Genomic DNA, 26,568 nt, shown 5'->3' with positions numbered 1-26,568 from the left:
ACACAAGAGCACGCGGACGCGCGTGCGTACGTGAGTGTACGCGTGAGTACGAGTGTGTGTGCACGCGGGCGCGCGCGCGCGTGTTTACCGTCGACGGCGCTCCCTCCCCTCCCCTCACCCCGCCCGCGATCGCGTCCACCCACTATACGCATGATATTATTATTATTATTATTATTATTATTATTATTATTGTTACTATTATATTATATCCGTCGCCGACCGCGTTTTTTTTCGCCGTTTTTCGTACCCGCTCGCCCTACTGTACACACGACGACGGCGATCGCGACGCGCCGTCGCGGCCTGCGCCTGGGCCGACGCTGCCACCGCCGCCGCCGCCGCCGGGTTTCCCGTCGCCCGCGTCATACCCGTATTATACGGCGTACGCGCGCGAGCGTTATCTGATGATTCGCGTTTCTCTCTGTGAACCGCCGCCGCCGCTGCCGCCGCCAATAATATATCCTCGTGGTGTGGGTGCCGCCGACGGTATTCACATTTTCTGCTTCGCTGCAGTGACCGTCTCCGCAGCTGCCGTCTCGGCCATCGCTCTCTCCGCCACCGCGAGTACCTGATACCATAAATATTATGTTATTATTACCGTTACCGTAATACCGCATTCGCGGCCCGTCCGAGTGCGCGTTGGCCGACCACGAAAACATATATTACTATTTGATATTTGTACGCTGCAAAGTCGACGTCCGTCGTCGCCGTGGTCGTCGTCGCGGCCGCAGCAGCCGTCTCCATAGTAGTCTGTACAGTGCGAATCGTGCGCGCGCGCACAGTCCGTCGTCGTAGGTGGATGAGCGCGCACGGACGGCGCGTATTCCCGCCGCCGCCGCCGCATTGACAAACAAACAAGGATACCGTGGTAATATATCATATTATTATTATTATTATTATTATTAATACCATCAAACCGTGCCTACTATAAAGGCGCATTCACAGCAGCTACGCCGTGTGTCACGCCGTGTTGATCAAATCGCATTTTGATTGGATGTTAATTTTTCGGTATCGTGTAGTAACCAAGTCGCAACCGAGTATACCAAGATTTGACTTCAGCTCAACTTGTAAACCATATTGGTTACCAGTTATAACCATATAGTTACCACGAACTCGCACGACAGGACACACGACGCAGCTGTGAATCCGGCTTAATTTCGTATCATTATTATTATTTGGCTTGCACGTTTTTCTCCATACCCTGACGGGACCTAGGCAGGGACCTAGATGGTAGGGTCTCCGTGAATCCTAGAGCATTACCACGTCATCCTGTTTGGTTTGGGTCCTCGATGTCTTGTCGTGTCGTAGTGGTTATGATGTGTTATAAATTGTAATATATTATACTGGGGATCTTGCTGGAATCGTAAATGTTTTCAAGTTATACCAACACGGTACTTACAGCGTTATCACCTTTCACATTGGTATATAAACTATTATGTAAATGTTATACATTAGTGTTTTCGTGGTAGACTTTATAGCAAACAACTATAATAGGTACACTGCAAAGATACCGCGGTAGGTACTATTATAAATTATAATATTAATATCATCAAACTATATTATCTGTACTACTGTATCATTAGGTACCGACATATTAGAATAAAGGTAATGTTAACGTTGTGACTCAGTGTTTGTACTGAAAATTTCGTTTTTGTGTTTAAGATTTCGATTTTCCTCCATCGCTGTAAGTATTATAATAACGGCGTGTGTCACTATACCCCGAGGTGTGCAATTTCGGGGATCTAGGTGGCATATTTATCCCCGTGAATCCTTCAGAATTTTTATGTCGGTGGTCCTCGATGTACTGTCTTATCGTAGTCGTTATGATATGTTATGAATTATAATATATTATACTGGGCATCCTGTCTGTTACGTAAATGTTTTCAAGTAATACCTATATGGTACTTACCGCGTTACTACTTTTCACCTAGGTATGTATACTATTAAAATAGTATTATGTAAATATTATTCATGGGTATTTTCGTTATAGACTTTATACCGTATAATGAGGATACCGTGGTATTATTAATGTCATCAAACTGTATCAACTGCTCTATATCATTACATGTTTGAGAATAGATAATGTTAACGTCATGGTTCGGTGGTTGTACGGGAATTTTCGTTCTGGTGTTTAAAATTTCGATTTTTCTCCATGTCACACATATTATTTTATATTACTTTAAGTGCTTATAATTTCCTATGTGTGTTTAATATCTGGTGATTAAATTAAAAATTATATATACTGTAATGTTTAAAATTATTATTAATATATCCAGAATAAATCGGGTTTGATATCCCGTCAATGAAATAAGAAAACATATTCCATAAGTACAATAAGTTATTAGAAATTTGTAATGACACAGGTATTATTTAATACTTTTAACTGTCTAATTCTGTTTTAATATCTCTAGGACATTTAGGTTTGGTTTATAATTTATATAATCCGTTAATGCGAGTATAAATACATTTTTTAATCAATCATTTTAGGTACTAAATTAATTACAATTTTTGAACCACTATTATTCCAAAAGTAGAGATATAATTCTGAAATGATCACAAAAAACTGATTTAATAACTAAAAACTAAAAAAAAAAGGTCAATTTATTCAGTTAAGACCATATTGTATCGTGTATAGTTTAAACGCTTGAGGAACTAAGACGTAACTATAGTACCATACATAGGTACCTACCCTGATCTAACGAATTTTAAATGTCTGAATTATATGGTATTTATGTATTTTTAAAATCTCACATAATATGTTGATATACATTATAACTAATATAACTAATTAATACATTATTACAACTAATCGAGGAATTCGTTTTTGTTAAAAATAATAATATTATATTGTATTTAACTAGAAATTTAATATAGAAATCACACTTAATGCACCTATGTATATTGTACAGATTTAATACTTTGTAGATTTTTTTGAAAACAGATTTCTTTTTTGGATTGATTAGTGTGTGATTGTAATATAATGTAATAAACAAAAATTTATTATTTTATCATTCATTCATTTACTTGTATCAAACGGCTGTATATAGTTATAATCATACCTAAGTTAGAAGAATTATTAAAATTATAGGTGGTTATTAAACTAACATTTTATTTTAACTTAATTTTTAATTATTTCAAACAGGCTATACATATTTGCCACGAATGTTTTATAATGCTATATGCATAAACTATACAGTATAGGTTGTAAGATAGCCAGGTATATTATTCCAAACACAGTAGATGAACATTTTAAATTTTTAAAAATTTGAATGATTTTATAAAACAGTATAATATAATGAGATATTGTATATTTTAAATATCATACAAGCAGTAAATGTTATACTACTACGTGTGTGGTTGAAGAATTCGTTCAATAGCGATTGTTAATATTTCAGTCTGTACTTTTTGTTGTAGTTGATAGTTTTGATACACTGCAGTCAATAAACAATAATAAATAACTTTTTAATTGATGTAATATTTTGTGAATCAAATACGATGAACTGAAACATATTGAATTTTCACCCCCTCTGCACGCTATATTATTCACGGATGATTAGACTTTATACGAAGAACAAATCTGCATCACGAATAATATAGAATTACCACAGTATTCTCTCTATAAATAAAAGTCTCCCTCACCCTAACCAGATTATATATACTTATACTAAAACATATTTTTTTGTTTGAAAAACTACCATATTACTTTATACTTGACGTGCTTTTAACAGGGCGGATTCACCACGCCCTTTCTACACTATATTATACACATTATTCATTTGACCAAATTTTTTTCTTCTATCTGAGTTATAGAAGAAGAATATTTATTGAAATCATTAGTTTTATCATGAATAAGAAAAATAAATAACTTTTCTTAAGACCTATACATATGTATAAGGTTATAAAAAACAAACGATTTTTATCTAAAACAATGAAAAATAAAATTAGATTAATTTTTAGATGTTCATCAAATATTACGAAATGTTTATAAATTATAGTTTATTTTAAATATATTTTAGTTTATTTCCAATATAACAGTATAACAATAAATTATTAAATGGAAGTAGGTAGTAGATTATTATTGGATACTGATATAAGTGATAGCTGATAAGTTTAATACATTACAAAAATATATCATGTGTTTATGTACAGTAATTGTATACCTAGGTACATATATATACCTACATATACAATAAAATAATAATAGATATAATAATATGTGTATAATAATATTTTTGTATTTCAAAGTTAATATTATATACGCCCTATTATTTAAATTACTACTTAATCTGGTTGATTTTAGTTAACAACCAAGGTTTAAAAATAATGTAATGAATTAAAAAACGATTATAATGCAATTCTTTGTATTTTCTTAAGTTTAGTCACATGTAAAATATCTATGCAGATGTTCATGTTTATTATAGTCTACATTTTTAAACACAAAAATAAATATTCAATCAAGATTATAATAAATCATCAGATGTTGAGATTATACACCATTTGAAATATTTTACCCAGACAAATATTTTAATTTGATAAAGGCCAACTTTTTTTTTAAAATAATATTACGCACACACATACACACCTATATGTATAAATTGTATATAATATAATATACATCATAAATATATAAAAATAATAAATTATGCTCTTTTAATGAGAATAAATTGACAATCGCATGATTAAGTACAGATTGTTTTTAAATATTTATATCCAAAAATTAATAATACAATAAATTAAATATTATGTTTTTTATAATACTTAAAGATGTTTCTTTTTATTTGATTTAAGCAGTAATTATGATTCGTAAATATGTTGATCATAATTCATAATAATTATTAATATCAATGATACCGTGTTACAGTATTACTGCAGGGTTACAAGGTTAAGCCCCCCCCCCCCATCAAAACTTGAACAATACTTCTTCTTTTTTATAATATTTAAAAGTCTAATGTCGAGTTGCATTAAAATTGACTATTTAAATCGTTCACTTAAATTGAATGGACCAATTATAGGCAATTAAATTGTACTTAAGGGATCATTGAATCACTATTGGTTCATTATATGCGTTAAGTAATTGTATTGCTACCCAGCATTAAAATTTAGAACAATAACATAGCTAAATATGGACAATTTTAAATACATATTAATTTTATGATATATGATACTGAAATATTATTGTATTATTGCAGTTATTCCTTCATTTTCTTTTCTCAAATGCTTATATAGGTATGTATTAAGTTAAAAGTATTGTTTACTTTTCCATATAATTAAGACTACGTGTTGCGATGCTATCGTGGTAGATCACGTACATCCTGACCAGTGATACATGACCACTATACTTGGTTCAAATAACCCATATTAGGGTTTAAATTGGTGAATTAGTCGTCATATTATGGAATATCATATAAAAAAATCATGTACAAATTATACAAGTTACTGTGTGGCCAATCGTTTAATATAGCATAAAAAAAATATAAGTGCTTACTATGCGGATGGTGGATATCAATTACCTCTATAGTAGTTAGAACATTTTGATATAACTAGTATAATAAAAAAAATACATCGATATACGATGATATTATATATAGGTACTAATAAAATTGTCTACCTTACAATGTTGAATGAAACAAGTTTTATTTTTGGTGAAGTATTTAAATTATTACTATTTTGATTGTTTTATGGTCATGATTAAAAATGTATTAATATTATAAATTATCTTTATAGACCATCAGTTGATACTATCAGTTTCTAAGTTGTCTCAACTAGCTATATAATTGCGTATAAAATAGTGAGTAAAATTAACCCATGTAAATAATAATATTAAGTAGGAACAAACCGATTAAAATTGTTATTGATTATTAAAAATAAAGACTGTTTCATTCTCAAATAAAACTTAAATTAACAACAAAAAGCATTAACAGTATTATGTATACAACGATTCGTGATTCGTGTGCCATTAATTATTTTACTCCTAAGTAATCCTAGAAAAAAAATTATAATGCATGTGCCAGATCAGGATAATTTGTTGTTAATATCTCTACTGCGAGTTGATATAGTAATTAAAAACAATGATTGTGTTGTTGTATATATAAAGTTTTGATTACGATTTCCATAACTATTATATTGGATGCATATTTTGTTATTGTTATCGAAGATGGTTGGGTTAGGTTAGGCACTTGTCGATTGTCCGAATACGGAGGAATGTGATTTCAATGATTTAAACAGTGCAGAACAAATCCGATGCAAAACGTTTCGCAGACTTCCGTTTAACATTTTTGAGGCCGAGCCGAGGCTCTGAATAACAATAATATGGCCACCGCTTTTCGGGTGACTTTGACATTTTGTGACCCAAAAATCCGGTTATGATAGATGAAGAGGGGAAAGCAGCGTGCGTCATCAAATTTACTTTATTATTTTTTTTTTGTCCGGCCACCTCCTCCGACCATCCTCGTAGAATTTTTTCCACATAAAACGTACATGCTACAGATAGATTTTTACTGTGCGACGAATTTTCCAAATAAGTCGAAACCGGTCGTCCCGCAGGAATCCCGACCGTATTGCAACAATGGCTTTTATTGGCTAAGACAGGTTCTCTCTGTGCTCGGTATATATACCGAGCGGTCATTTCACCTGCGAAGTATTTTTATTATATTATGTGTGTGAGTTTGTGTGTTTGTGTGTGTGTGTGTGTGTGCAAGTGAGCGCGCGCGCGCGAGCGTTTTTATTTTTTTATAATACTCCACTATAACAAAACGCGCCGCCTCGCCAAAGTCGGATATATATTTTTATATGTATAAATGGAAATCATAAAAAAAAAAAAAATAGCGCTTGCCGAGAGAAAAATAAACAACTGCAGCAGAATTATAAATTGTGGCAATTTACCGGTACCACCGCAAAAGTATTATTATCATGTGTGTACGATACGATTGCATCGATGAGGACAACGGTACTTGATGTAAAAGATAAAGAAACGGACCTATATAAATAATATTGCGCACACAAGGGTCTTATAATAAATTATCTTGAATATTATTGTGTGTTGTGTATTGAGAAACAGAATGATGAAATATCTTCTGTTTAAAATAATAAATTATTTTCTGTTTTTTGTACCTGGGTATACATAGATACACCCATGACAAAATAGATAGGTATTATCATAGTTGTAATAATTTTTGTCAGTAAGCGCATCTCCTTTACCTCCGACCCATGTATCAAAGTTCTCTACTTCTGATTAGGTAATTGATTTTTTTTCTATATTATACATGTATGTATATGATTGAGAGCCAATAAGAAGTGGAGAATTACGAAATATGGGTGAAGTGAAGAGCGGGGAATAAGTATCAAACAACTGTGATGATACCTATCTATTTTGTCATGGCTATAAGTACGAATAATATATTTATTTGTGATTACACACCATATTATAAAAATATAAACAATTTCGATTGTGATAGCGTATAAGTGAATAAAATATTATTTCTTCACTTGTTTAAAAGTCATCTTTGATCAGACGATACAGGTTAAAGCACGTTATAGTAGACCATATAACGGTCATCATTAGACAACATTTTCGGATGAAATTAATTGTGGTTCAATATTTTAATATCCATGCCGATTTGCAGCTATTGTACCTAACGTTGTATCTATGTCAGCGGCATTATCTGTACTCTACAAATTACAATACATAAACATATCGCAATAGAAGCGAAAAATTTGAACAATATAAAATATTTTATATAATTATTGTATACTAACATTTAAATTAAATATCAAAATCGTAATATCAGGAACCGTATCATCTCCAAGAGTAACCCAGAAACTATTTTCAAGACGTACACACTTGCAAGGATTGCAGGTATACAAATGAAATTTTTTGACTTTTGATAAGTAAAAGGTTTTACTAATTTAAATTTTAAAATGTATAAAGTTATTGCTATTTTATGATTTTTATATAGTTGCACACTACCGATTTAATAGTTTTCTTAATTGTAATAAATAGATTTTAAACATAATTTTTCTTTTTTTCTTTCGATTTAAAGTATCTTTTTCACATTTTTACTGATTTAATCTTGATTTTTACGTTTACGAGAAACGATCGTCGTTAGCACACTCTATATGTGTCGTGGAACACATGTGAAATGGGCTAACAAAATGGATATTGTTATTAATTACCTATTAAAATATATACATCATAAATTATAATAGGCTATCGATGAGGCAATGAACAATATTATGAATCCTAGTGGTAATTGTTGAATACTAAATTTTAATTACTTTTAGTTTACAATTCATTAAATCAATTTGTGTAGTTACCTATAAATATTATAAAATTGTTATTATTTTGATAAAAAATATCGATTTTAATTATTGTGAATTCTAATATAAACCTTGAATGTCATTAAAAAAATTTGTTTCTTAAAAGATTTATATCGATTTTGAAATCGATTTCAATCAATGTAAACCATTGAATTATCGAATAGAAAACGCGTTCTTATAGGAGCAAAAAAAATCATCTCTATTCCATTCATAGTGTTTTTGCGTGGCCATTAACGGTGTTATTTATAGTCGGTCTCAGTGGTTTTTAAAACTAACAGGTTCTTGCTTGGAGGAGGGGGGGACAAGAAACACTATACCGTAATGTCAAATTACTATAACGCCCCGACACACGATGGAAGGACGATAATTAATTTTTTTTTATAAGTTGCAGTTATAATTTTTTTAAACACTTTTTACGAAATGATACGTGTAATTAGAGGAAGGTCTAGCAATTGGTGTTACAGTTTTTTTGAATCGTGGCCAGAAAAGAGCACGAATTGGTGGGTGTCAAGAGAGTGGGAGGATAGGGACAAAAAAAACCATTTGAAGATCTAGATTAAATAACCCGTCACTGTCAGAGCTCTAATTAAAAGAGATGTAAAAAAAACATGTTTGTTATACATACATAACTTTTACTGCTCAAGTGATGTGTATACTCAAAAAGAAAATAATTTATTAAACCGACCAAAAAGAGAAAACATCATTAAATATTAGTGAATTCTGTCAATCAATGATGTATATTTCATGAGTTTATTACAAAACGTCGACGATTGTTTGTACACGATTTTATAACTATTATTGTTCATTATTAGTGTATAATAATATATTATTATCTATATACCTAATTATAATACTATTATAAAAAGACGTATTTTTGTTTTATTATTTTTTTGTGTAGGTTTCAAAAAATGGCAAACCGTGTTTGAATATAATTAACAATTTACACGGCCGCCAATTCAATCGATGGTGATATTTTTTCATTGCTTTCTGTATAATTTAATAATTTTGGATGTTATAGCTTTTTTTATACTAAGCAATTCTAATTTTGGAATCGAGCCATTCCGACTAAACCGTTTTACTTGATTAAATAGGTACTAACGACTCAAACAAATTGATGAGTAAATCGCGTATTATAGAATGCACTTTTCTAGTTTAAATATAAACACTTATGTTTAATCAACTTCAACGTCGTGACAAGTGTTCGTACTCATTATGAAAATTGGCAATTACAACAAGATTGTCTCTTTTAATAGTCACTAGTTTACCTAACATTTCGAACAAAACATTTTACAAACCCGAAAAATTATACCATGTGTTTGAGTCAAATCGTCTGAACCAGGGATGTTTAACTTTCTGGGATTCGTGGGGCACACGAAGAGTGTAAAAGTTGTCACGAGCCACATTTTCCATAATACAAGTATATAGGTTATAGATATATCTCATAAGAGCAAAAAGCAATAAAATATTATCCTTTTCAATAAAACATATGTTTATAAATTATATAATTACAATATACGTATACTAATATACACCCTCTATGAGTTTTATTTTTGATATGTTTCAATCTATGTATAGTAGTACTCAGTATAATATTTTTTTCTCAGAATCATAATTTATACAGATAGGTTACAAATAGGTGATAAATGGTTTTGAAATTGTCGGGTACTGTGAGTCGGAAACGCCTGGTCCCGGCGGCGTGCTCGGAATCCGTTCCGATTTAGTAAAATATCAGACAAAACCCGAGACGTTTATCATGAAGCATATGGGAATATTAATTGTAAATTATTTACCCATGTACTATATGTTACAGGTCATGTTCTGTACGTGGATATGCTGAAGGATATTCACAGTCCAGGATTGGCTGCCGATCCGGAGGACGGCAGCAACGGAGCTTGTTGCGCCGGTTGCGGTAGATCGATAGACGACCGTTTCTACCTGTCCGCTGTGGATATGTGTTGGCACATAGGGTGTTTGCAATGTGCCGAATGTAAACTGCCACTGGACACGGAACTTACGTGTTACTCTAGGCACGGCAACATCTACTGCAAACAAGACTATTACAGGTATTTTTTAGAATTTTTTATCTTAGCAAACAATTATGTAGGCATGCCTACTGGCTACTGGGAGAAAGAAAAATAACATAATTGCATACCAGTTCAAAATAAATGAATTTGTTCGAGACTGTACTGGTATACATATTATATTGTAGTGAGACGGACAAAGACTTAGGATGTAAATGCCTGAAGTGCATTCATTATGTTTAAAATGACATAACTATACTCGTACACGAGTTCTGAATGCAATTACGTGTAGGGAGACTTTGTTCAACAGCAACTCGAACACCCTAATTTACTCGCATGATGACTGCTGGTTCCGGTTGAATTCTGACCTACGACTTGCAGGGGAACAAATAACCCAGTAATTATTTGTTTATAAAAATATGGTAAACGACAGTAACAAAACAGATCTAATTTAAGAATAGTTGTTGCTTATCGTCGCGGTACAAAAACGTCGTAGTTTATATACCAATATAATACATATTATGCTTTTTCGGAACCTCAACGATAGTGTATGAAATACGTATTTTTTTCTCTATAGATTTTTTGAATTATAGAATTCAAAACCATATTAATCGTATTGGTACGAGTAGGTATAATGAACATTATTTCAAAACGAACTAATTCTGAGGATTTATTTTAAGCCAATAATATGGAATCGGATTTCCTGTCAATATGGTTTGAATGATTGTATGCACGTGCATATCACGTTTGAGTTGATGAAGTGCAAGGATTAAATAATAATAATACAATGAGGGGTTAGAGAATAGGTACTGCAAAGCCTGTTGGAGTGATTTGTGCTTGTGTATTGAACAAGTCACGCCTCCGTCGTCATAAAATATTTCAGCATTTTATTTCATTAAATTTTCATACCCATATAATAATTTTATATAGTAGTAGTGTACCTGTAGTACCTCTAATCCTAAAGTTAAGTTAAATTTCGTTCATTTATAAATAATTAAATAATAAATATAATAAAGTTATTATTGTTATTATTGATGATATAATTTATATTGCATAACCATTTACTTTTTTATTATTTTAAACCACCTAACTGGCTACTTATTTACTAAAAAATAAACAAATAACTTAAGTTAAGTTAAGTTAGTTGCAAGTTTTCAAAAAGCCTTTAACTTAACAGAGTTAAAAATAAATTAGTTTTACTATTAACTTTAAACTTTTAAAAATGTTTTCTATCGACTTAAATAAAGTCAATTAAAAATTATCTGTAACTTGTTCATGCTTGAACCGATAACTAGATGAAAGTTATCGCGGAACTAGAAAAATCAGTTTCTGGGATTTCTAACATGTGCTAATATTAATTAATGATCATCATCGCAACGATAATAATAATAAATATTATATTAATGTATTACGGGTATACCTACTCCCACGTCGAGAGTTTGGACTACGTTTTGAGGTCGGCTCCGTCTACCGACTGTCGGTCACGTTCCGCCCCTCTGACAATCGACTGGCAGGCAGGATTTAATACAATATATACATAAAATATAATAATATGATGATGTGTGCACGCGGTAATAACGAGACCGACTTGAGGGTTGTTCACTCGTGAACCGCACGCCGTTTGGGCGGACACAAAACATCTGTACCGACGATATAATATCGCGGCGGTGGCGGCGGTGGATCGAGTCTACCTGCCGCGTGCTTAATCCCTTTGTAGAGTCGCTTTTATAATACCAACCTACATAGAATTATACCACGGGCACCCGGAGAGACGTGTGCACGTGCACAAGTCTCTTGTCGTTTATAATATAATATTGTAATCATTGTTTCCGACGATCCCGAATTAATATTATATTTTAATACACTGCCTTTACCCCGCACACTATATATAGGTACACGGCTTTAAATTAATATAATGGTCTGACTACTGTACGTTATCTGCGGTAGCTGGTGCTTTCGGACGTCCCCCGCAGGTTTTCCAGGTGCCCGTTGTCGCCGCCGTGTCGTGTACCTACTCGTGTGCTTATATAAGTGTATATAATATACTTGTGTCATCGCCGATGGTCGGCCACGCGTCTCCTAATCAAAATCCGATCGCTGATTTTTGGCTAGATAATCTCCACACGGCACAGGGCGAGTGCAGTAAAATTTCCTTTTTTTTTTTGCACGTGTCCAGCCCCCGAGCCACAATGTGTTTAACAGAGTGTGCTACTCGCCACGCATTTGCGGTAGATCTGTAGGTTATATAATGACGTTTACTAGCTGCTGCGGCCGTCCGCTTCAAATTATAATATTTATGACTCTGTGGTGCGGTGTTATTCATGTTATACCGCGGTACAAAATTGACAACATGTTAAACTACTGAATAGGTACTACTATATATATTATGGGTATTGCATATATATACAGCGAAAAATATACTTACCGTCACATGAACATTCTAGTACAAAGTATGATGCTAAAATATGCAAACAGTTGTTATTCAGTTTTCAAATGTTTCCAAGTTTGTTTTAGGATCTTGTTTTATTGTTCAGCATTCACAAATTCTTTGAATTTGAGCTATTTTTCAAAAATAATAAAACAATTTATAAAATTTATAATCCATATATTCTAACATATGGACAGGTATGTGATAGACCATCGATATTCCCTTTGATGCACATTCGGAATAATATCCCATAACCATTTTTAAACATCTTAAAACTTGAATATTTAACCATGTATCCCTATAGACAAAACTATAATAATAATAAAAAATAAATGTTATCAAATAATAATAGTTTATTTTTTTTATTAGTTTTCTTTACTTATTGATCCAAATTTAATGCAAAAGACAAAATACATTTCTTAACATAATATTTTAATGATATAATTTTAATCATGCACTCAGTGAACCAAATTAACCGACGAACAACCAGGTATTACTGCTTTAGTATGGAACAAAATATAACGATGTATCGATACAAATAATATAGTTAAACAAGTATTTACTGACTTCGAATTTTTATACTTGTGGAGGGAGTCAGCTACGACTATCCCATTTCTCCTGCAGTGGGAATATTGGGATGATGGAGAAAAGTTTCGCTTTGAGGCTTTTTTATTTTTACATTATTATATTATTATACATCGACGTTTAATTAGTAGTAAGCGCCCACATGTGTTAAGTACGCGTCAATACATTTTTCGTGGATTACATTTCTGCAAACTATATTATATGAGAATGCAATATATTATTAAAAATCAGTTCAAACTTTTGTGAACAAAATACGTAAAACAAAATCAGTATGTATATCCTAAAAAAAATAAGAATATAATATTATCATAATATCATAATATCATATCGATGGTATATTATATGTAGTGGTTGTGGTGCGCTTAACCGTCCCATTACATCGCATACTACAATGTAGTCGCAACTAAAAACAAAATAAATATAGGATAGACCATTTTGTAAATAGTCGTTACACATTTAAAAGTAGTCAAGAGTTCAAGGTTTAGTGTTCAGGTATATAAAGTGTAATATGTATGTGTATTGATTGTGACTAGTGTATGGTTTATTGTACATTATAATATAAATTATAATACAATTATTATAATTGGATTTAGGACCGTATGTAATGTACAAATTAAATAAAATAAAAAAAACCAAAAACCGTATCGATAATTGCTTCAACATGCAGAGCAAATCTATATCAGCGTTTCCCAAACTGTTTCTCCTCCGGACCACATAGAGTATAATAAAAATGATGGCGAACCCCATAATGAAAATAATCTGACAATAATAAATAAAAATAATTTGCCGACTGCCTTCTGTACACATAGTTTTATGCGGACCTGCCATAGACTTTATACTGAGTATATCTAGTATAAGGTCTTTGGGACCGACACAGTTTGGAAAACGCTATACCTATGTTATCATGATAAAGTATAGTTAGTTATTATCACAGTTGTAATAGTTTTTTCAGTATGCCCAGTATTGCCCATCTCCTCCATTTCCGACCCATGTATCAAAGTTCTCTACTTCTTATTAGGTAATTGATTTTTTTCTATATTATACATGTGTTTATTTGATTGAGAGCCAATAAGAAGTGGAAAAGTACGATGTATAGGCGAAGTAAATAGCGGGGAATACTTATCAACTGTGACGACACCTATCATGCTAATTATATTATAAAATACGATAGTAAATAGTACAACGGCAACTCTCTAAAATAAACCCTTACATCACTTGTTTTCTTAAATCGACAGGCTGTTCTCGATAAAACGCTGCGCCCGGTGTCAGGGCGGTATCGGCGCTTGCGACCTGGTGATGAGGGCCAAGGACCTCGTGTATCACGTGGAGTGTTTTGCGTGTTACGCGTGCGGTGCGGTCCTGTGCAAGGGCGACTATTACGGGGTGCGGGACGGTGCGGTTTTCTGCCGCCCTGACTACGAGCGGCTCAAGCACAGGGACATGGCGTGCGATCTGGAGCCCATGTGCAGTCCCCCCCGGGCGGCCGGCCACCACTGGCCATCGGCGCACAAGGGTCGGCCCCGGAAGAAGAGGAACGTCCAACTGCTGTCGTCGCCCATGACGACGGCCGATTGCAACGGGCTCACGGAGCTCAACGTGCTCAGGATACCGCAGTCGACATTGGGTGAGTATACCTATTACCTCAGCTATTTTATATTTACATTGCACAGTCTCACACGCTAAATGTAAAGACAAGACCCACACATGCATACGATTTGAAAATTGTCCATTTTTAACTCCTTCGCAACCCCCTTAAGACGTTACCCCCTCTTGCGTCAGATAAGGTTAGATACGAGTTACAGTAAGGGTTGCCCTGCTATCGATGAGGGTCTCTCTAAAACCATAAAAAAATATTCAGTACATAATTGTTTGTTCAAACGACGGATTGTAATTATATGGTTGTATATGCATATATATATATATATATATATATGGCATTAATAAGTTTGTAACTATTTATATATGCGTGTCCGCAGTTAAGAATACATCTGCTGACTGCTAGTATTATTGGTTAATAACAAATTACAATTAGTGAATTTTTTTACCCATCCGATAATGTATAAATAATGTTTGATAAACTGTTTTTTTCCTGTGACTGTGACAATAATTTATCATTAAGAGTTATGAACTTATGGGGCATACGATAATTTTTTAACAAATATGTATATATGTTCCTACGTAATTATATACATTAAAATTATTTAAACATAAATAAGCAGCATACGTCCGAAGCCGAACAGGTGAAAGACATATTATAATTATGTATGATAAGAAACAGAAAAGCCATCTCATCCCCCCCCCCCCACAAGTATTTTTGCGTTGTACTAAAATATAGATAATACGAAATGAAGTATGCCACTGCATAGCTTATGACCTTCAAATTAGCAAAATATTCTTTAAAATTGAGTTTGTTATAATTTATATATCTATCATTTAAATTTTTACCAAATTTAAATTTGATATAGGTACATTAGATGAATTCTAAACAATTAAGTTTAATGAACTAATATTTTATGTAGACATCTAATTTTTTGTAACAGTGAGATACTATATTCTGTTCCATGTGTTTTGTGTCATTCTTACAACTGAGACGAGTATAAAAATAATGCTTGTTATTCTAAGAGGGAAATAATCGATTAGTTAAAATAATATTAATATTTCGTCTGTAATATAATACCTCAAAATTATTACAAAATTATTTTCTTTTAAACAATATTTACAAAAACTTAAGAATTTATATGTGGGCATTCTCAAATATTCATAAGTAACGTAGGTACCTATTGAATATTCTTCAATCCAAACATTATTTGCTTTTAATGGAAAATAAATGTTTTCCTTTGAATTTTATTTCACATATGAATCGTACAAATATCTAACACCTGTAACTTTAACTGCGTAAACAAAAACAAATAATGTATTCGAAATTCTGATCCCTACGTGTAAAATATTACAAATATACAATGATTAAAATTAAGTTTATGTGACGTTCATGAACTTGGCTCACTTACTTTACCCAATCCACTCCAGAGGTGTGCCAAAACATAAAAAATAATTAGCAAATAATAGCAAGTTACGGTCGTCATCCATATTGGATTCACATGGCCATATCGTTCAAACTTTTGCAAGCTTAGGTTAAAAAATAGTACTATTATTTAGTGCTGAAATCCAGAATTTCTGTTTCGTGAAATGTTCTTAGTAGGTAATTACTAATTAGTATTTGTATAAAGCTGTCAGCAGTTCTATAATCTATTTAAGTAGTTATCATGACATGACAAACATAATAATATATAAAACCATTAAAGCAATATTTTAAAGTTTGGTTTTTGTATGTATTGTTAATAACTTACTACTGGCCAGATTTAATATTTGAGATCATTAGATATGTAATTATTTGTAGATAATGCAAAAACACAAAAACATTAATTAGCAAATTACCTTATTTATATATAAGTGAGTAGAAAAAATAATAAGTTTATGCAAATAAAGATAATGTCTACCAACTCAGCATGTAAAACTATTTATTACTATCATTTATCAGACCTTATAATAATAATATATGCTTAAGATTAAATATCAAAATTCAAGCACATAAATTGCCAATCATAAATACATTAAGAATAATAAATACTTAATATTATACTACCGTTATGACTATTGATGGCATAAAATGAGACAAATTATTAAATACGATCGTGTTAAACGTATTAATTTAAATATTAGGTACTTTATAAACGCATTGAATAAATTCTACTTTGGTGGGCAGACTAACAGGTGAAGTACCTATACATTAGGCAAAAAACATAATTTTAATAGAGGTTTTATGTATGTAAAATGTTCAATGCCAAACACGTTTTTATAGAATTTACTGATTTTATATCTTGTTTACTGTAAACCCATCTACACCACTAATCTCCGTCTGGCTTGTATAGCAGTCGTAGCATAAATAATTTAAATATTATTGAGACTCCAACTCTCCGATTTTTGGTCCAATTAGTATTCTTTTTTCTATTATTTATATTATATAAATAATATAATGCAGTAAAAATAAATAAAAAAAACACACATTTTTGTTGAAGTTATTTTGATATTTGTTTAAGTTATATGGTTATGAATTATGATTAATGATATACATGAAATCATTAAATTAAAAAAAAATATATTAATTAAAACAAATTATATTTTATATTTATGCCTAATGTTATATAATATAACGTGTAGGTAGGTACATACAAATGTCAAGTTATTACATGTAGACACCTACCTGAACACCTGAGTATTATTAACTTTTTTATTCAATATCTCATATACATATAATAATAATATGAATAAGTCCTGACATTTGTTATTTTTATGTGTGTTATTCTAATTGAAAATTGTCCAAAATAATACAAAAATCAAAATACGACGTATCGACAAAGTAGTGTTGGCATTTCTGAGGTAAGCTCGATTCAACTTTTCCCCGTCACATATAGGACTTGTATAATATACGAATTTAAAGGACGTTGGCGGAAGATACATGTGAGGAGAATGTACAAAAGTTGATCGCTAATTATCAAAAATTGAAAAGTATATCCAAATGTATCTGAATCGAAAAATATGTTTATAATAATTTATAGGTCGGTAAGATATTCTGTACCACAAAAATCAAAACTTGATGAGTTTTTTTTTATAACAGGCTTTATTTTCCGAATAACACTCGTACATTTATAGTATTCATTTTTAATATTCAATAAATTGATTTGTAACTTGACGTACAAAAACAGTTATTGAGAAAGTAGTGACAAAATATTCAAATCGAAAGCGCCAAAAGATGCGAGATTATAGTTCATTATACGTATTATATTTTATTGGAATTGGATAGCGTTTAGTAATATTATAACTCTGCGCGATTCGTCTTAAATAGTTATATTACTAATTTAATCTTTTATTTTATAAACTGTTGGTATAATGTACAAAATATATTTCATCTGAACTGTAATAAATTAATAGTATGGAATGGGAAAAAAAAAGATAATTTGTTAGTAGCTAATTGAAAATCGACGCGACGCTGCGTACATAACCGCGGTATATATTGGAGTTCGTGGAACGCGCTGCAGACGAGGTGACGAACAAAATGGTGACTGGGGCGGGGAGAGGAAGAAGAATTTTTTTTTATCTTTTACTTTTTACCTACATCGGCGTACGCATATACATATAAAATGTATATAAATACGTGCTGCGATATAAATCACGTAGCGTTCGGAAATAAATTTAACTCGCGTCCGGTGGCAAAGACATATTGGCCTTCTGCGAAGAGCGCTCTCGAGCTCACTATAGTTCGCGCTCCACCGTTCGAACCAGTATAATATACCTACCGACTATTTATACAGAGCGATTCACCGAGCATGCTCGTGCCACCCCACTTTTTCCGTTAATTATGCGTTTATTCAAATTCCGATTTTTCGAAGTTTTGAACTATACCTACTTAAAGACCGCATATTATACTCGTATCTTCAAACGCATAGGTTTTTATGCCATCATTTATAAGGAATGTCCCGATACAAAATCAGTTTTTTTTTTTTTTTTTCAAAACAGAGCATCCCTTTTTTACTGTAAATCGTTAAATATATGATGATTTAGAAAACGTTGAACTAGTGTGTGAGGCGTGGTTCTACGCATAAAATATATAACACTATGTAATAATCAGCCAAGTACCGCCACTATTAAAATACACAAAAATTGTTTAAAATTAATATGAAACTATTATTTTTAGTGCGTAAAGTCTAATTTCACTGAAATTACTCGTAAGTACTTAAAATTTCGATTTAGATAAGGTGATCAAAATGTACGAAAAATAATAATAAGCTCAACAGTTAACATGTAGCAAAAAGAGAATGATTTTGCATTTGAAAAAAGTTACATATTTCCATTTGCATCACCGCACTCCTTAAATGCGAAAAAAACCTAAGTGTCTTATATGTATGTCCTAACCAAATATCGGAAATCGAATAAACGGTTACGAGGTTGAGCATTGTACTATCAATTATGCTTGTTGAATGAACACGACGATGACTTAAGATATGACCGTCTGTAAACGAAAAGTAACTTTTGTGCACCTACATAATAATAAGCACCGTTTATATAATAATATCGTGTATACTCGCCCGCTTATGTGTGGCGCCGAAGGAGGCGATAAATAAGTATAATATATAATACATAGTAAATAACCGAACACGAAATACTATATTATTATGCAATACATATACAGTCGCGGCGACTGCAATACCATATATTATACTTATTTTTATTGGATATGGTGCCACCATGATGTATAGTATATTTATACGTATAGTGTACCGGAGGGATGGTGTGTCGCATAAGAATAATATATTATCGACGAGAGACTGGAAGCGAAGATTGTACGTTTTTTATTTCTTTTTCATCTCTTCGTCTCCTCTCTCTCTCTATCTCCGTGTATATATATACATATACGCATACCCGGTGGCTTTAAGATAGAAACCGTGTCGTCGTCCCCAAGACGATTTATATGCAAGCGCGCGAGCACACACACACACACACACACACACACACACACACACACACACACACACACACACAGATTCACGCACACAAACGCGAACGATCGTCGGTTTTTATTTTATTTTACTCGGTCGTCGCCGCGCGTAGGAGCAGCAAAAACTTCTTCTTTACACTCCCGGGGACCCGAGACGACGACATTATAATAATATACGGTTTTACACGGAGCGCGTGTTGTCGCACCTCTAATTGGACGCCGCCGGAGGCCACCCAGAGGATGATCGCCGCCGCGAGCACCCGGTAGCAATGCGCTGCAACCCCGCGCGCGAGTATATTCTCAACTCGAACACACACACACGCACACATATTATACGGTCTTATCGGCACGTCCTGGTAATAATAATAATAATATATTTCATCCCCTGCCGCCGCCGCCGCTTCCTATTCGGAAGGTTTATTATCGTATACCTACCTATATATATATATATATATTATATTATTATCGTGTTGTATCTGTGTGTGGAAACCGTTCGGCGTTCGGTGTCAACGAAAAACGAACCCTTTCGACGGGAGACCCAATTAAAATTTAATATAGTCCTATACTGCGGGGGCTTCCGCGGGAATGTATATAATAATACTATATATATATATACTGTAGGTACCTATATATGTGACGTACTTTAGTGGTATACTCACGTGTATATTATTTTATTACCGAAAAAAACTACGATTCGTGTGTTATCTGTATACCTCTAATATAAAATATGTATGCACCGCAGCACTATATTACACATTTACACTGTAGCGGTGACTTAATCGAATCGAGGTGAACGTCCACAAAAACAATTCCGAATGAAAAAAAAATGGGTATGAAGACTTACAGGGTGATTCCAGTTTTTTAGTGAGCTGCAAAATAAGGTGGCCGTGCACCCTCCTGTATTAATAGGACGTTCCTTTACACGATATATAATTTATAATAATATTATGCGCACATTATTTATTATTATAGTATAACGTTAACAGTCGAATAACGATAATACATTAATCGAACATTTTCGTGTGGGATCCGAATTATCACCACAGACCACGTATAATGTGTTTTTGGCGCTCGTGTATAGTCGTAGGTATATGTAAAGGCAACAGGATTAAGTAAAAAAATCAAGTAAATTTTTATTTCGTAACGCGCGTAATCAATAACTATCTGTTCTCCAGTTTCGGTTGGAATACCTATACATAATATTGTTTTGTATATCCTCCACAGCTGTATTTTTTTTACTTACTATAATTTATTATGAACGATAAACCGAAATTTAATAAATAGTAATTATACGGTTATTGTTTCTAACCAATTCATACTATCGTATTTTTTAAATATGTGTAACATATTATAGGTATATTATTAAGTGTGATTACAACTAGGGCACGACTTGTATGCACTAAAAAACTAGTCAAATATTTATATGAAAATATGCATTATGAGCATTAAACATTCTCAGATATAGGTACTGTAAAGTATTATGCACAAAAAAAAAATATTGTAGGATCTACTTATATTTATACCTATACCTATTGGCTATTTTAGTACAGAACTGAACAATATTTGTCACTTAAATTTCCCATATTTCTACGACACATAAATCACCTATAGATAATACCAATTAAAAAGTATAGATACAGCCTTATATTAACTTATATAAACTGCTACAGTATAAATATTACGTATTGACCATAAAGATATGGTCTATACGACGACACTCACAATTTAATCAAATATTTTTTGACCTTTGCTCAAAAAAAAATAATTACCAAGGTACCATATTTTCATAGACAACATTTTAGCCGTCATAGACAATCGTATTTTTTACTTATACTTGGCAAACAATAAGATCAACCAGAAAAATACGCAAATACATGAAAGGCCTTGCACTATTTATAACTATATCAACACTTTTTAGTAAAATAAAAAATAAAGCCACACAATTCCTACAAAACATCTATACTTTAAACAAATGATCCTAAATTTTTTTTTTTGATTACTTACTAAACTTTGCGTAACAATTAGTATCAAAAATTTAAGAATTAAATATTACTGATTAAAAGTTGTAATATATAATATATATATAATTATCTCATGCCTTGGTTGGTTATGATAACTTTGTAATATGTACGGATGTGTATAGTAGGTACATAACTCTGATTTGTTATTTAAAGGTAGGTATTAATGATATTACCTTAACAATTTGAAGATTTTATGTAAAATTTCAACATCGTTGAAGTTCCCTTCATATCACAGGTATTTTAAAATCTAGATACAGTTGAACACTGTAATATTGCAGGTTCTTGCATAATATGTTGTCGCGGGTAGCATAATAAAGCTTATAATGTACATACATTATAATTACGTAATATTACACGACACTAATTATGAGTTTTCAATAACGTACTTATCTATATAGGAACAAATTATAATGCCTAATACAACAAACCAAGCACGTGTTCTTTACTATACAAATTTGTTTCAAAAAAAAAAAACCTTTGAACCGTTTTTCAACCAAATAGATCCGATTCGGTCATGCAAACTTGTGCATACATGTATGCACACTTTGGCCAAGTCCGACAACAATAACAATGGAGGCGACGTGTATAAATTATATACACGAACGAAAGTACGATGTGGGGCTGTCAACGAGCGAGTTGACATAAAAACACCACCTCCAAACGATTTCCATTCGTCGTTGGTGGATATAACGAGATGTCATTGAAAAAAAACCATTTCTAAGCATTTCTCCCCCCTCCGTTTTCCCTTTCGCCGTCGCTACACCACCCTTGTTTCTTTTCTTTCGCTCTCCGCTATCTCTCTCTCTCTCTCTCTCTCTCTCTTTCTTTTTTTTATTCCGTATATTTCCCGACCCGAACGCGTCGTCAATAGTTGTGCCCATTAACCTCGGCGGCCAGTGTTTGTGTCGAACAAATGTTTTCTTTCCCAAGCACACTTCTTATGTGCATTGTTTATTTTGGATTATTTCGCCGATGTGGGGCACCTGTCCGTCATTCGTCACTAAAGTGTATACACACACGTATATACGCGCGGACAGCACACGTTTTATTTCCGTACGATAGTTCAAAAAAAAAAATGTATGCCTACACGTATGATATGTTATGTATGTATATATATAATATGTAAACGAAAAGAGAACAAGCGCTTACAGAGAGAGCGTGTGAGTGAGACCGATGGAGTGGTGAGGGGGTATTATGTACAAAAAAAGACGGAAATCGACAGAGAGAGAAAGAGAGATATAGAGAAAAAAGAGTATGTATGACGTGTATACGTTCTGCAAACAATGGACGCCCCCGTGCCATCCAGATGTCGATACTCGTGGAGAAAGGGGATATATAAGTCCTGCAGCAAGTCCTGCGCGACCATGTGCGGTGGTTAAATGACGTTTCCTGCAGCTCCTAGAGCACTAGTCCACCTAATAAGGAATAAATTACTGACCGTAAGTCAGTTTTTTTCTTTACATTTATATTTTTTTAAGACTATAATATAATAGCGGATATAATACGGATACATGCGTACACATGCCTTTAAGTACAAAATATAATATATATTATAATATTATCTATACGACATGCGCTTGTTTATGTCTCCACTCATGCCAATTCGTTTGTTTTAACGGTAGATTTTGGATCTCAATGCACACGCGTCGCTTGATTAAATTATATATAATATACCCCAGTGATCGTGTATATATATTAAGCTCATTATCATAAATTTGACTAGACTTAATTAACCAGTCGTCTAAATAAATATGTATATAGTATAATACAAGGTGCATTTGCGTATTTTATATATAAAAAATATTTATGTCTAGGTAGGATAGGTAGGTATACTCAAGTAATAATTATTTTTTATCTTTTTTTTTACACGGGATTAAGTAGTTTTAGTTTCAGTTGTACAATTGCAGACAATTATCACCTTCTAAGTATATAGTATTAGTAAAATAATTACAGGCGAATCGGTTTTCTTTAAAAAATAAATATATAATACTTAAAAAAATGATGGTAATAAAATCAGTTTTACAATATTTTTAGCAATTTTTATCTAATTTATCTTATGCGATAAAAAATAATAGAGATAGATTCCAATTATATGCGATTGCATTTTGCACTTGTGTATTTTAAATTTCGAAACTGAATGTTTCACAAGATTTGAACTTGTTGTTGGACACTGTCGTTATTGCACATTATTATAATATTATACTCACGATTTAATAACCCAGCATTTTCTTTGCAGAAGTCATGCAAGCCACCGACCTATCTTCTTCGATGGAATCGCTGACTTACGAAACGTCCAGCCTGTCCTCACCAACAAACTCCTCGACGATGGGCACCACCGGTGGCATGTCACAGCAGCAACATCAACAAGCACGAACGAAGCGCATGCGGACGTCATTCAAACACCACCAGCTGCGTACAATGAAGTCGTACTTCAACATCAACCAAAACCCAGACGCCAAGGACTTGAAACAGCTGGCTCAAAAGACAGGACTGTCCAAACGAGTGTTACAGGTAAGGCAAGGCGACTCTTCAGATTACGTTACTATTTACAACAATACACAATGTAGGAACTGCAGTGTACACATTTAAAGTGAGAATTACGACGAGTCTCTCGTACATATATAGGTTTGGTTTCAAAACGCCCGAGCAAAGTGGAGAAGAAACATTATGAGGCAAGAGAACAACCAAATGGTGACCAGTTCCATGTCGAACCAGAACCAGAGTGCGCCGTCCGACCCCGATCTCATCAGGGGACACACCCAGACATCGCAGGGTTTAAACTTTGTTGATCTCTTTTGATTTCACATTCGTAAGTCGTAGCTACATATCGATTATCGAATCACCGTCGACACCATAGCTGGTTAGGTTATATTTTCGCCGGTCGGTTCAAGCACGTATTAGGCGTACCCAAAACGTCCAACATCAAAACACATTCAACCTTTCCTTATATTAACCGTTATTTTTTTTTAAATCCAATAGATAAAATCCTGGTGACGATACATGGCAGTGTCCACCTACGAACGGACGTATATATATTATAATGTTACATATTTACAATTAATCGTCTTCACTCGAATATTATACACAGGAGAACGATAAATCAATAAATATATCATACTACCATATTCTTACAAAATTATTTGTGCCGTGTCATATATAATATACACGGTGCTATATACGGAACCACCTGTAAATCGTAATTAATTTATAATATGTTTAACTGTTTAAGTGATTATGAGTATAAGAAAGAGAAAACAATTGTTCCTTAACTTCATGTATTATTATTACACTCTTTGTTACACATATAATACGTATGTATGTATGTATGTATGTATAATTTGTAATGCGTACATTGTAACATATTATTATTAATTAAGTTTAGAACGTATATATTATTATATGTTAAACACGCGTGTTATTTGAGCTGCCTATTCGCGTGCGGCGTATACTCAAAGGTTTGCTAAACACTGGCAATTAATTGTATATGTTTTCTTTTGTGCTTGAATGAAAAAAGAATAAAATTGAATGGTCGCCCTAATTAGTAATTAGTAAATACGACTCGTAAAACATTAAGTATACACCGCACGGCTAAGACTGGCAACGATAATACGTACGCGTACACGCCTTGGCTGAGAAGTTATTAAAAAAAAAACCCTGTCACCCCGCCGTAAAATCCATTTTTTTTTAAACATATTTAATAATTTAAACATAATATTTATTTTCATAATGTCGTGTATCAAGCGGTCAAGCCAAAAATCATTAACTTTAATCGTTTACAAACAAATTTGAGCCACTTTACATTGCGAAAACATGCTAAATAGTAAATACCATATCATAATAAATTTAATATTTATGCCGTTAATTTAACGAGCCTGAATTCAATAGGTGTTTGTATTTTGTATAATATATGAAAGGTAAACAACTGTTGTCGTCCTCGTCACTTGTCGATAATTTTAGAAATACAAAAACGTTAATAGTTAAATTATTCTCAGAATAAAATTCATATAAAATGATAAATTAAAAATATTTTAAATGATTTTTGTGATGAACACTATTATTATTAATACTTTGTTCAGTTATCAAGCTATTATTTCCGGTTTGAAAAAATAATAATTTAAGACCATAATATTTTATCGTAATCAGTCTACGAGAACCGCTAGTGCGTTTTTATTAACCTCGTTTTCATGAATTTTTATTTGTAAGTGTATTGACCAAGCGTAGTAGGTATACTTACATATGGCATGGTAAAACATTAAAAAAAGTAATTGAACATTTTAATTTTCGCATATATATTAAATTTTTGCAAAAATGAAATATTTAGTTATGTGAAAAATATAGCTTCAAAGCCAAAGGTACTGTAATATTAACTATTTGTGTATATTTTATTACACCTATAAGAGGAAGACAATTGTTATAAATAAATTACTGTTATTGTTTCGGGGCAATATCTTATTATTATTGCTTACAACACATGCAGATGAGCTATTCCAAAGCAATTGATCTTATTAAATTCTAGTCAATTTATTACTAAGCATATTAACTGTATATATTATATGAAGTTGAAAAAAAACACAACAATATCATAATATATATATTATTAGTGAATATTTTAGAGTTAGTGAGTAGATCCGTTATTTTAATGATAAA

General features: G+C 32.5%; 1 protein-coding gene across 1 annotated transcript; it reads left to right on the top strand.

Moving 5' to 3' along the window:
• The first annotated feature begins 177 nt into the window (after positions 1 to 177).
• On the top strand, positions 178 to 25,083 carry LOC111032173 (LIM/homeobox protein Lhx2-like). Its single transcript, XM_022312405.1, has 6 exons — positions 178 to 865; positions 10,124 to 10,376; positions 14,583 to 14,971; positions 24,158 to 24,432; positions 24,547 to 24,730; positions 24,901 to 25,083. The coding sequence occupies exons 2-5, from the start codon at positions 10,144 to 10,146 to the stop codon at positions 24,718 to 24,720; spliced, it is 1,071 nt and encodes a 356-aa protein (XP_022168097.1). The 5' UTR covers positions 178 to 865; positions 10,124 to 10,143; the 3' UTR covers positions 24,721 to 24,730; positions 24,901 to 25,083.
• Positions 25,084 to 26,568: the final 1,485 nt, after the last annotated feature.

This window comes from Myzus persicae, unplaced genomic scaffold (assembly GCF_001856785.1).
Source record: "Myzus persicae strain clone G006 unplaced genomic scaffold, MPER_G0061.0, whole genome shotgun sequence".
Taxonomy (NCBI): domain Eukaryota; kingdom Metazoa; phylum Arthropoda; class Insecta; order Hemiptera; family Aphididae; genus Myzus; species Myzus persicae.
The sequence above is the reverse complement of the archived record's forward strand: the minus strand, read 5'-3'. Positions and strand labels throughout refer to the sequence as shown.